This window comes from Strongylocentrotus purpuratus, unplaced genomic scaffold (assembly GCF_000002235.5).
Source record: "Strongylocentrotus purpuratus isolate Spur 01 unplaced genomic scaffold, Spur_5.0 spur5_scaffold_7, whole genome shotgun sequence".
Classification (NCBI taxonomy): Eukaryota; Metazoa; Echinodermata; class Echinoidea; order Camarodonta; family Strongylocentrotidae; genus Strongylocentrotus; species Strongylocentrotus purpuratus.
The window spans coordinates 3365429-3376923 of NW_022145613.1; the positions used below are offsets into that span (position 1 = coordinate 3365429).

Here is an 11495-nt window from a genome sequence, read left to right on the forward strand (position 1 = left end):
GAATAAACCTGTTGAGATATCACTAGTTAGACCCTATTCACACCAAGGAGACCGAAACCAGACCAACATCAGACCGAATGAAATAGTTTAATACCTAGACTGGCTGAGAATCGGTCGGTTTGGCGGTATGTGTGACTGAGGTATTACAGGGAACTGCCTACCCTGCTTGTTTGCAATTTTCATGAATTAATATGGGTTTCTGCCTTGTTTTTCTTCCTTCACTCATGATTGCAGTAGCTTTCAACTAGATAAAATAGATCAATGGCCTACTGGGTAACATGTATAACTGTATATCCCCAAAATTGATTTATTCTGCCTCTTTTATTAGGCTATGGCTATTTTTTTATTTATTTATTTATCAACCTATGGGATGTATTGCTCTTTTTCAAAGGGATCCAAGCCAAGATAAAACATACAATCAGAATAATCAATGTACTCATAATAATAGGCAATGAACACACACAAAATATAATTTACACAATATGAAAATAGACTAAATGTATCTACAACAACAACAACAATAACATAGATGTGGGAAAACATCTACAAAAAGGAAGAACGTGTCATTACAGTATATAAATTATACCACTGTCTAATATGAAAACATGAAATGTGTTTGTTTTGAGGAAACTTCACATTCCAGTTACTGTACTTTTCTATAATCTGCGCATTTTTTTGCTTATTTCCCCATGATTAGCTGCCTATGACAGCTTTGGGTTTAACTGCATACACATGTATGTTCCAAGTATTCTAAATTTGTTCATTAGTTCATTTCATCTAGCGGCTCCTACAATGTACACTACATGCAATGTGGTATTTTGTTTACATACTGGTAGACCTTAGCCAGGCATTTTCATTGCTTTTTATACCGAACCTACAATGTACAGAGATGTACAGTGATTATAGTAATTTCAAAGTATCCATGCCCTATGCCTGCTCTTTGGGCGGCTCTCAACTATATTGTTACTTTTCCTGTGCACTTTGTACCCCTGTTGTAAAAGTGTACGGTATGTCCTGTATTACTACATGAAAGCATAAACTACATGTACTCTCCCAGGATGCTTCAGATATTGTTCACTCTGTACCTAATGCATTTATTCGTGAACTTGATGAAAGGAAATACTGCACCCATCAAAATTATGCAAACATGGTACTAGTCTGGTTGTCATACACACTATCGACTGACATGACAACTTGAGGCTTTTTCCTTTCATTTTTGTAATATTTCTCCCCCTTTCACAAGCTCTCATCTTGTTTCATCTTATTCATTACCATACATTGTTAAGTAGTTTGGGCACATTCATTATTTAAAGTCGGGTGGGGTTGGGGTTGGGGTGGGTACTAGCAGTCGATTCATGCACTACAGTTCTTTGTTATTATTAGCTCTTTTACTAATACAGAGTGGATTTTCTCTTTCAAATTTCCCTCAACTTGCCTAAGGGAGGGATTTGGCTGTCCAGAAATGACTTTGATTTTTCCCTTTTCTTTAGACATTTAAGCTTTCTAATCTTCATAAAACCTTTTCCAGTGGTTTTGTCTTCCATTCTAATGTTTTCCTTCAGAATTTAAAGATACATGTAATTTCACTACAAAGTTCCTTGAGGGACCGAGTGGCGGATACTGGCATTGTATTACATGAGCTTATCAAATTTTAATAGTATCCTGTCATTATTGATTGGCAACATTTTCTTGCCTCCCCCACATCTTTCATCCTCTGTGTTTGCTTGTGACTACATCCATTTCTTTAATTTATCCTGCATTTTTATCAGCTCTTGACACACCATCAGAATTCTTCCTAACTATGTTTTAATTGTTATGATTTTTTTAAATATATATATATGTAATAAATGAGACTAATGATAAGTGAAGAAAAAAATACATTGAGAAGTAGCAGTTTAGCTAATGCTAATATTTGTATCATACGAAGTGATGAAAGGAAGTAATATGTGTTTATAGTGTATCATATTTTGTATACATTGTAGTTGCAGCCGACATGCGTGTACCAACAAGCTTCTTTTGATTTTGTTGACAAGAATAAAAAAATCTATCTGGAGATATCTCTTTATGATGTTATAATTGTTCAAAGTCCATATTGGCTTGTGACCAGAAAATGTACTTATCATATTATTTGGAATGATATGCATACACCCGTACACTGAATTTCTATCCCGACAAAATTGTGTTTTTAATTTTTGATCGGAGAAAAGTCTAAATTCTTATCTAAATTACTTCCACATTGTAAACAAAAAATGTGATTCTGAGGTTAAGTGATAGTTCTGTATAGTACTTGCACGTGCATTTATAATCTAGGTGTGTAGCCCTTCACAGATTAACTTGTTTGTCTAGGTGTACAGTAAGTAAGGGACTAAACTGTGTGCCAAATCATAAAAATACTCAAAATGCTATTGTACAACTGGCAACTTGTACTACTTTTGCCTACTGGCCCATAGATGTTTTTAATAATAATAAATAATTTTAAAGTCCACTCCAAATTTTATTAAGTAAAACCGAAAATGGAAATTCTTTTTGCCCAATTGATCGTGAGCCCGGCAGCCACTGAGCAGCGCCAGATCGACGTTGCTCTATCCCTTATTGTTGAGCACCAAACGAGGTAGCAGCAACTCCCATCTTAGATTTCATATCCCTTGTTAAGTTCAGATATCATCCAAGACCAAAGAAGCACATTAAGTTTTTCTTGTACATGTACATTACTAGCGTATCATCCAAGTGGTGAACTGCTAAATCGAAAATACTTAAAATACAATTGTAACCAACCACTTGTGCAACATGCACCCTTATTTTTGTCAGAGAATGTGTGTCCCATGTGTGGCTTGCACATTGTCTTTTTTGAGAGCCAGAAGGGCATTAACGTTATGTAAATCCTAAGAGTAAGTGCCTTTCTGGTACTCAGCTGATGATATAGTTCACTACTAACGAATGGCCTGAAGTTGTCCTTGAGTTCACCCATCGCAGCTAAGTGATGAAAGAACTTGGTTGAGATGGTTTGGGGAAGGACCTGTATGTAGAGATGAAGAGCTACTCAAACAGTGAGTGGTTGAAGATGTTGTTTGGGTATACTTCACTCTGACTGTGTTTACCTACATCTCAGCAAATTATGCTAATTGGCTTGATATATTCACACCTCTACACACTCTAGATACATGTAAGCATTTGTTGTCGTCTTGTAAATAGAGGAGGACCGGTCGAGTGGAGGGTGATTAGGATGCATGGGCCAACACTTGTCTGGGTGACATTTGCTCTGGGCTTTGTTTTGTGTAAGGTACAGGGTCAGCCGGTCAGGGTTATAGTTGGAGTTAGTTTTAAGGTTGGGTTAGGGTTGACCATAATTTTTAGTTCATGGTTGAAGTTTGCAGAGGAATTCACCACAGTGCAGTTGTCATTGTAACCTGTATTGTAAGTCTATGGTTCGGCTGGAAAGTGCTAAAAGAGCTTCAGAACTAAAATATCTGAACGAAAATATCACCTTTTTTCAAGAAAAACTAAAATAAACACTAACTGCTTGTGACCAGCAACAGATAATCACTAACACAGAGTTAACACCAATTTGGCTCAGAATAGATGAAATGTATTTTCTACACTGGTGACTACCGTATGGTACATATACAGCTCACATGACCAATCAAAAAATAAAAATTTGCAAGCTCACTTCCAATGATGTCATTCGTGTTATCATGACTTCCTATGAATTGTGAATATTTTCCTCACTGCGTTAAAGAATAGAAGCCGTTAGAGACACCACAAGTTTCCCCATACCATCAGAATGGTACATTATTTTTATAGTCTCTGGTTACCACTGCAATCATCATTTTCTCAAGTGGGGATTTCCGCTTTGTTCTTATGAGGCACTTTTCCTGAGAATGTTCAGATTTTTTTCTCATTCGTTTTGATTAGTGGGAAAACTGACATAAAGACAGGATAAACATGTATGAGGAAATGCAATACTGTAAATCCAGAAATACATGTATATGTGTACATGACACTGAATTTCTCGAGGATTCGTGAAATTAAAATGCTGTGAAATTTTTGCAATACAATGCATTGAATGCCAGTACAATGCTCTGTATATTTGTGAAAGTAAGTTGACAAAAAGAAAAGAACAAAGAACAAAGAAAGACAAATGAAATGGGGTAGACCTCTAGATATAATTCACAATGCCAATTTATATTTATGTGTCTAGACTCTACTCTAGTTTATCATGAAAATTATTTTGAACAAGCTTGCAGTTTTTTAATTTTATGCACTTCGTAATCTTGGTTCCAGAGTTTGATCAGTGGTGCAGGATTTCTGACATTTTATTCATAAAAAATATATATAAACTGACTATCCATGAATTTTGCAATGTTGGATATGCACCACTGATCAAACTCTGGAACCAAGATTATGAAGTGCATAAAATTTAAAAACTGCAAGCTTGTACAAAATAATTTTCATGATAAACTATAGACACATAAATATAAATTGGCATTGTGAATTATATCTAGAGGTCAGTGCGATTATCTTCATCACCTTGAAGCAGCACTTAACTGGAAGAAGAAGAAGAAGAAGATAAAGTTTTAATTCAATCTGTGCCTTGGTTTCATTTGATGATTTAAATTAAACCAGCATTAATTTTATTACATTTTTTGCCAGCCATGATGAGATGAGGTTAGGAGCTTTCTTTTCTCCCCATTTGTCAATTACAGGAGACAGAATTGATTGTGTCTGATTTGATTGGATGAGAGGATGAAATAATAGAGACTCCAACTGTTAAGACTTTTTAAAGTGCATGACTACATGTATAACAGTGATAATCAGTAAGCGAATGAATACCGCCATAAGCATTCATAACAACAATTCCCCTTATAATTCCCCTATATCATACAGATAAAGTACAAATCTATCTGGGTGACATCCTAGATCAGCCACATAGAGCTCAGTTCGTTCCATGTGAGTATGAGCTACCCATCATCATAACTTTGTGAGTTTGCCTGCAGAAGACAAGCCATATGATGGAGAAGAAGAGAAGTATCGCCTATTTCTTATGGATGACAGGAGGATGGTTTGGCCTACATCATTTCTACCTCGGGAGAGACAGACATGCATTTGTGTGGTGGTGTACGTTAGGTGGATTCTTTGGTCTTGGATGGCTCCGAGATCTCTTCTGTATCGGTCGTTACGTCGATACAGCTAATGATGAATCGTCATATGTCAAGTACTACACTGAGCTCTTAAGAACTCGAAACTACCCATCCTTCAGTATATCCAGATTCGCAGGTCAACTGTTTGTCAGCGCTTTCTTTGGGTATCTTGCAACGTGTGCAGTACCGAACGATGTTGCAGACGCCCTCCCCATCTTGCGACCTCTCCTTGCACCATTCGCTGTAGCGCTTGGAGTACATTTAGTCGGGAACATTGGCAGAGAGGAAGGTCCTTTGAAATATGCTCTCCTTGGAGCATACATTCCAGGTATTCTTCTGTATGCCGACCCAAGTAATATAGTTTATCTGTCGATATTCAGTGCCATTGTCTTCAGGAGGGGTGTTGCCTACAGACAGACGCCAGAAAGATGGAAAACAGATGGTGTCTGTAAAAGAATAGTCATCTTAGGATTAGCAGGTACATGTAGGTCGTAGGTTGGTGACATAAATTCATTAGAAGATGATTCACAGAATTTTGATGCCATGAATTGTTCAAATCAGATTGAAATATTTGATTCTAAGTATAAACTTGCTATTTTCAAAAGTTTTGTGCTACCAAAATAGCTGTCATTATCAGTTTGTAAAGTTATCGGTTTTATAGTATTGCCATTGAAAGCAATTTATAAGCAATGTAGAATTGAAAAACGTTATATTTAGGGCTTTTTAACGGTGTATAAATAAAGATATTAATTCAATTTAATTCAATCAACTTCTTAAAAAAACAATAAAATAAGAATGCATTAAACAACATTACATTAGAAATAGAGTGTGGTGAAATAAGCCGTTGGTCTTGTCATAGACCAGGAGGGTGTTTCACAAAGATTCTAAGTAGAACTTATCCCTAAGTTAGACTTAACAATTGTGGAGAGCCACTTGTAGCCTTAAAATAAAATACATTCAAAAGCAGAAATTCAAGGATTTTTAGACTTTTCATAAATTGCACATCAAGAACATGAAATCACCTTGATAATAGAAAATATGAATGATTTGAATCATCATTTTATGCCTTTTTAAATAATTTTTTTACAAATATTTTCAAGGATACTAACGGCTTTCCGTAATTGTTAAGTCCAACTTAGAGATAAGTTCAACTTAGGATCTTTGTGAAACACCCCCCAGGGCTTCTCAAAGGCAGAATCCACCCGGCTCCCTATCTTTTGATACCAAATTTATATAATTGTTACCAAAGGGTACCATTGTTAATGCACAGTGTCAAAAATCCCTGCGCTGTGCATGGCCAAAATGAACATTTCCCCATGCATTACCTGTATGTACTGTTCACAATGCAATATTGTCACTTCGCGACCCATGTGACTAGTTAATTAGTGATTATTCAAAAACCATTTGAGACATAGATATGAAAATTCATGAAGTTATTCTTCATGAGATACTCTATTAAAATGTTAAGTTTGAGAAATTTTTGTAACAATAATAATTGATTAGATAAACTAGATTTGCCCATTGTTTTGCGGGGCTTTTCACTTTCATTTAATACCCATCTGGACCGTTAAGGAAAAAGTTTGTGAACCCCTGTCATAGACCGTAATTGGATAACCTTCATCTCATTTGCAGGAGCTTTAGTTTGTACTGCTTGGGGCTGTGCCATATACTACAACGTATCCGTGACTACTGCTGAAGGAGAGACCATCTATGTGAAGGACGCTCTCGCCCATTTCTTTGAGTCACCAGCCTGGAAGGACTTCAAGGAGGTCTTGGGCCACGTCTGGACCTTGATTCGAGAGCGGGGTTGGAAGGAGGCTTATAATGAGTTTGTCGAAGCCTTAGATCCGGAAGGAGAAGCCTCTGCTCATAAGGTGAGACACCATCACCCTCTTCTTACCCCAGATCAAAATTATAATCAAGTAAGGTAAAGACCAATTCTGGTCATGCAATTGCATTGTGAAAGAAACGTTGTGGAATCGATCAGAAAAGGTTGATCATCTAGCATAGGTGTGTACTGCAAGGTTCTGGAATCATCAAAATGATAACAAATTTTGCCCAGTCTTGGTAAAGTTACAAGCACTGTACATAGAAAGATGTATATGGGACTACGCGACATGTGCGCGATGTCTATTCGGTCCAGATAGATATAATAATTTACCAAATATATAAATTAGAAGGCGGTTTCCGGGCAAAATTCGTATCATCACGTATTATTCAAAATATTCTTTCACATGATTGGTAATAAAGAGCTTCCATTACATTTTTTGAGAGGGGGGCGTTTCCAAAACTGTTCTATACCTTTAATGCTTGCACTTTGTCTCTAAGCGTGAAACCCCCAAAAGAGAGGGTTAATTTAGACCATCTAACAACCTGAGAGTTCAGGTCAGATTTCACCCCTCTGATATTGGAGCAAACAAAAATGTTGAAATTTGGTACTTAAATAGAGTATTAAACGTACAGAATGAGAATATAAATATAAAATTTTGTTTTCATAATTTGATATGTTTGAATAACCACCTAATTAGTGATTCATAAATGTGATCAAGCTTTGTGTGAATTGGTATAGGGAGATTGCAATTTTTTAGTGCAGCACAAAGGTTTTGGATGCTGCTGTATGCCAAATTATTGTTCAAATTTTATTAATTTGTTGTAAAATTATGTGCTAGACTCTGGGCTTATAAGTCATGAAAGCACAGTTATCGTGGAAAATACTACAGGGTGGTAGTGTTGGATTAAGGCTCTCCCACACAAATCATGTAGGCATTCTTCACTCCTTGGGGAGAATCAGGCACGATTTTACAAGTGTGCACAATGCCGACCAAGTTTGTATCACTTCTGAACCAATTCTGTTTGGCCGTCAAATATTGCATTTCTGTACTGAAGTGCCATTTTTGTCGCCAGTAGATTTTCCAAGTAGAAATTGAGTCACAAAATTAAAGTAGGAGAAAATGCTCTTGATTTTGATCGCCATTATCTTAAGAAGCACTTTTGAATGCAATCTTTAGTTTTAATGTTTTGTAAACTGTAAATGATTCACCTCAACGATTCTTATATACTAACAGCATGAGCCTCTTCATTTGTATTTTTATTCGTTTTTAGACCTTAGATTTAAAGAAAGGAGCCACCCAAGAACAGATCACCCAGCGGTATCGTAAGCTTGTCCGTAAGTGGCATCCTGATAAACACAAAGGACAAGGCAAGGAAGAAGCATCTCATCGTTTCATGGAGATACAGGAAGCCTATGAAAGACTATCCACCATCAATGCTCGTAGGGCTAGTCATAGGAAAGAACATAGTTTTGAAGATGAACCAAGAAGGTATTAGATTAAAGTGAATAAAATAATGCACAAACAAATGCAATAACTCAATCTGTTTGTAAGAATGTTACCTGTCAATGAAAAAAAAATCCCACCTGTGCATTAGAAGAATTGGTAAAAAGTTTTATGAATATGATCTGATGATTTGTAAGGTGGAAAATGTCTTCTTGTCCCAATAAAGAAAATAATGCACGTCCATGAAAATTAATAGGTAATTCATGACTCGCTTCATATTTAGCATTGATAATGATATATTTGGCACAATCCACACATAGATTCTGACAATATGATTTATTGGAGGAAAATAATTTATGTCTGTAACTAGTACTTAAATGTGTGGAGCTATATTTTATAGATTACTTACATTTTAACATGTAGTGATTTTTGTTTGTTATACTGTTAATCATATTTGTATGCAATATGTCACCTTTATGAAATTACTTGATAATAGTGTGTACTAATGTTTATAGTTGTAATCATGCACATTTAATTTGTATCGTTAATATCTGTATAATTTATTGTATGATTTTTGAGGTGAGGCTTACAGTTCATCACATCATATTTGTGTATTGATTGCATTTATTTTTGCTATGTATCTTTGTCAGAAACATTCCAAGGAGTATAAAATTATGTATTGTTACTTCAGAATATTGATATAGGGGGGGGGGGGGGTGAATCAAGGATTTTGTAAAGGAGGGCACAATTTTTTAGCTTCATGTCAGGGAGGGTTGTGCCTGCCCCCCCCCCCCCCAAAAAAAAAAAAAATAAATAAATAAATTAAAAAAAATACATATACACTGTATATACACTGAAAGTATGTACTCTTTTAGGACTGTTTTTTTAAGGAGGAGTGTTAAAGAAAAAGAATTTTGGAGTACCGGTATTTCATGAAGTCTGTGCTATCATCAAGCGCAGACTGTGAGCCGAGTTTAGTACCTTTCATTTGTGGGACTAACATGATTCATTCCCATTGGAATCAGTGACAGGGTCAGTTTGATACAAACTTGTCTTATATACAATGATAGTGTATCTTTATTGTTAAAACTCATATAAATGATAAGGTAACGTTCAGGGTATTAGGTTTCTAGGTGAGATCAAGAAAATGATTGTTTGGCAACCAAAATTAAGGCTACAATAATGAATTTTAAAGAATTAAGGAGGAGACATCAAGAACCTCTTGAAGCTATGGTTAATTTGTTAACCCTCTTTTGTTTCTATCTCTCATCTTTGGTTTATTGTTTTAAGTGTTTTTACATTGTATGTTTGGCAAGAAATGAGACATGTAGACCTACCTATGTTAGCACTTTCTCATTGCTTTCAATGTATATTTTAATATATAAAAAAAAAGCATTATATTTAGATTTTGATATATGTGAAACCAATATTTTCATAGTGATTCGTCAAAGTACTGTTTCAATATTCATTGCTATCATGCACATTCCTACTATGCATATCAAAAGCAATTATTTTCTATTTTTAATTTTTATCTTGTCTATGCAGAAATGTTAGTCATTTTTTATTTCATTATGAATCACAACTGATCCTGAATTTGAAAAAAAGTATTACACATGTACCTCAGATTTTCACTTTTAAAGATTTGCACAATTTGGTACAATGCCATTACTCGCCATTTTGCAATGGTAAAGAGGAAACTATATTTTAACATTAGGATAACAGTGCTTTCCAAATATTCTTGTAACTTTTAAGTGAATATAAGAAGATTTCCTTTTCTTTTGTTGAGGGTGGGGGGGGGGGGGGGGGCTCTTTATGAATTTAATTTTGTAAAATTAAGCTTTTCTTTTATTCTGGGAGCCAGGAGGATGTTTACTTTTACATTTTGGAGTCAAAGCACTACTGGCTCTCAACAGATTGATAAAATCACAAAAAATAAATGTATCACAGAAAGTTCTCATTAAAAAAAAATAGCTTAATAACATGCCTTTTTTCTATGAGGGTTAACATTGCTTTTCTTCACAGAGAGAACTATAATATTGTACCCTGTCCTTAGTACATTGGCCCTCTCAGTGAGTGTCAATTCATACTCTGACAGTAGAGAAAAGAAAAACTAGAGTTGGTGAATATTTTATAAGTACTGAATTTTAGGAATAATATGTATGAATTCTATCAAATGCCTTGATCACTTTGTAATCATGTGTCTTGAAGTAGATTAAAATTGGTTGTGCCTTTCAATATGAACAAGTTTGGTTCCTCTTTTGTGCTGTTTACTATAACACTTATGTCCAAGAGTTGCAAAGACGATCCTTTTTTATGGAATTATGGCCAATTTTCTAGACAGTCTTGAATTTGTCCGCAACAAAGGAGTTGCCCTCAACTTTTTATAATCTGACACACCTTTGTGGGTCTCAGCATTCTCTTATTGACGGCTCGAGAGAGAGGAAGAAAGACCAAGAGAGACAGGAGAGAGAGAGAGAGAGGGAGAGATGGGGGAGGGGAGAGGAGAGAGAGAGAGAGAGAGAGAGAGGGGGGGGGGGAGAGAAGAGAGAGAGAGAGAGAGAGGGAAAGATGGGGGAGGGGAGAGGAGAGAGAGAGAGAGAGAGAGAGAGATGGGGGAGGGGAGAGGAGAGAGAGATGGGGGAGGGGAGAGAGGGGGAGAGAAGAGAGACAGGAGAAAGAGAGATGGGGGGGGGGAGAGAGAGAGAAAGAGAGAGAGAGAGGGAGAGATGGGGGGAGGGGAGAGAGGAGAGAGAGAGAGAGAGGGGAGAGAAGAGAGAGAGGTGGAGGAGGGGGAGAGAAGAGAGAGAGGTGGAGGAGGGATGCTCCAGGTGATCTATGCATGTTAAAGACAAATCCAGAGACACACATTAGACAAATTTCATCCTTTTCATCTTGAGGTTTACCCCGTCATATTTTCCACTAGTATTGGAAGTAATGGCATACATTGAACCATAACTTAACATTGTGTACTGTACTGTAAATAAACTATGTGACATGAAACAAAATTTTAATGAATTTCATGATTATCTGCAACTTAATATGAACAACTACACTCGTACACAACAGACAAATATCAGCAAGA

General features: G+C 36.1%; 1 protein-coding gene across 3 annotated transcripts in view; it reads left to right on the plus strand.

Moving 5' to 3' along the window:
* The window catches only part of LOC752332 (dnaJ homolog subfamily C member 22-like), a 34464-nt gene extending 23814 nt beyond the window's left edge, over positions 1 to 10650 (plus strand). Inside the window, exons 1-3 of one of the 3 annotated variants that reach the window (XM_011663016.2) lie at positions 4899 to 5616; positions 6771 to 7012; positions 8241 to 10650. In XM_011663016.2, coding sequence (XP_011661318.1) covers positions 5007 to 5616; positions 6771 to 7012; positions 8241 to 8465 — 1077 coding nt within the window. In that variant the 5' untranslated portion in view covers positions 4899 to 5006 and the 3' untranslated portion in view covers positions 8466 to 10650. Of the gene's footprint in view, positions 1 to 4884; positions 5617 to 6770; positions 7013 to 8240 lie in introns of those variants that run through there. The other 2 variants (XM_030974568.1, XM_030974567.1) reach the window with 2 other exon arrangements.
* Positions 10651 to 11495: the final 845 nt, after the last annotated feature.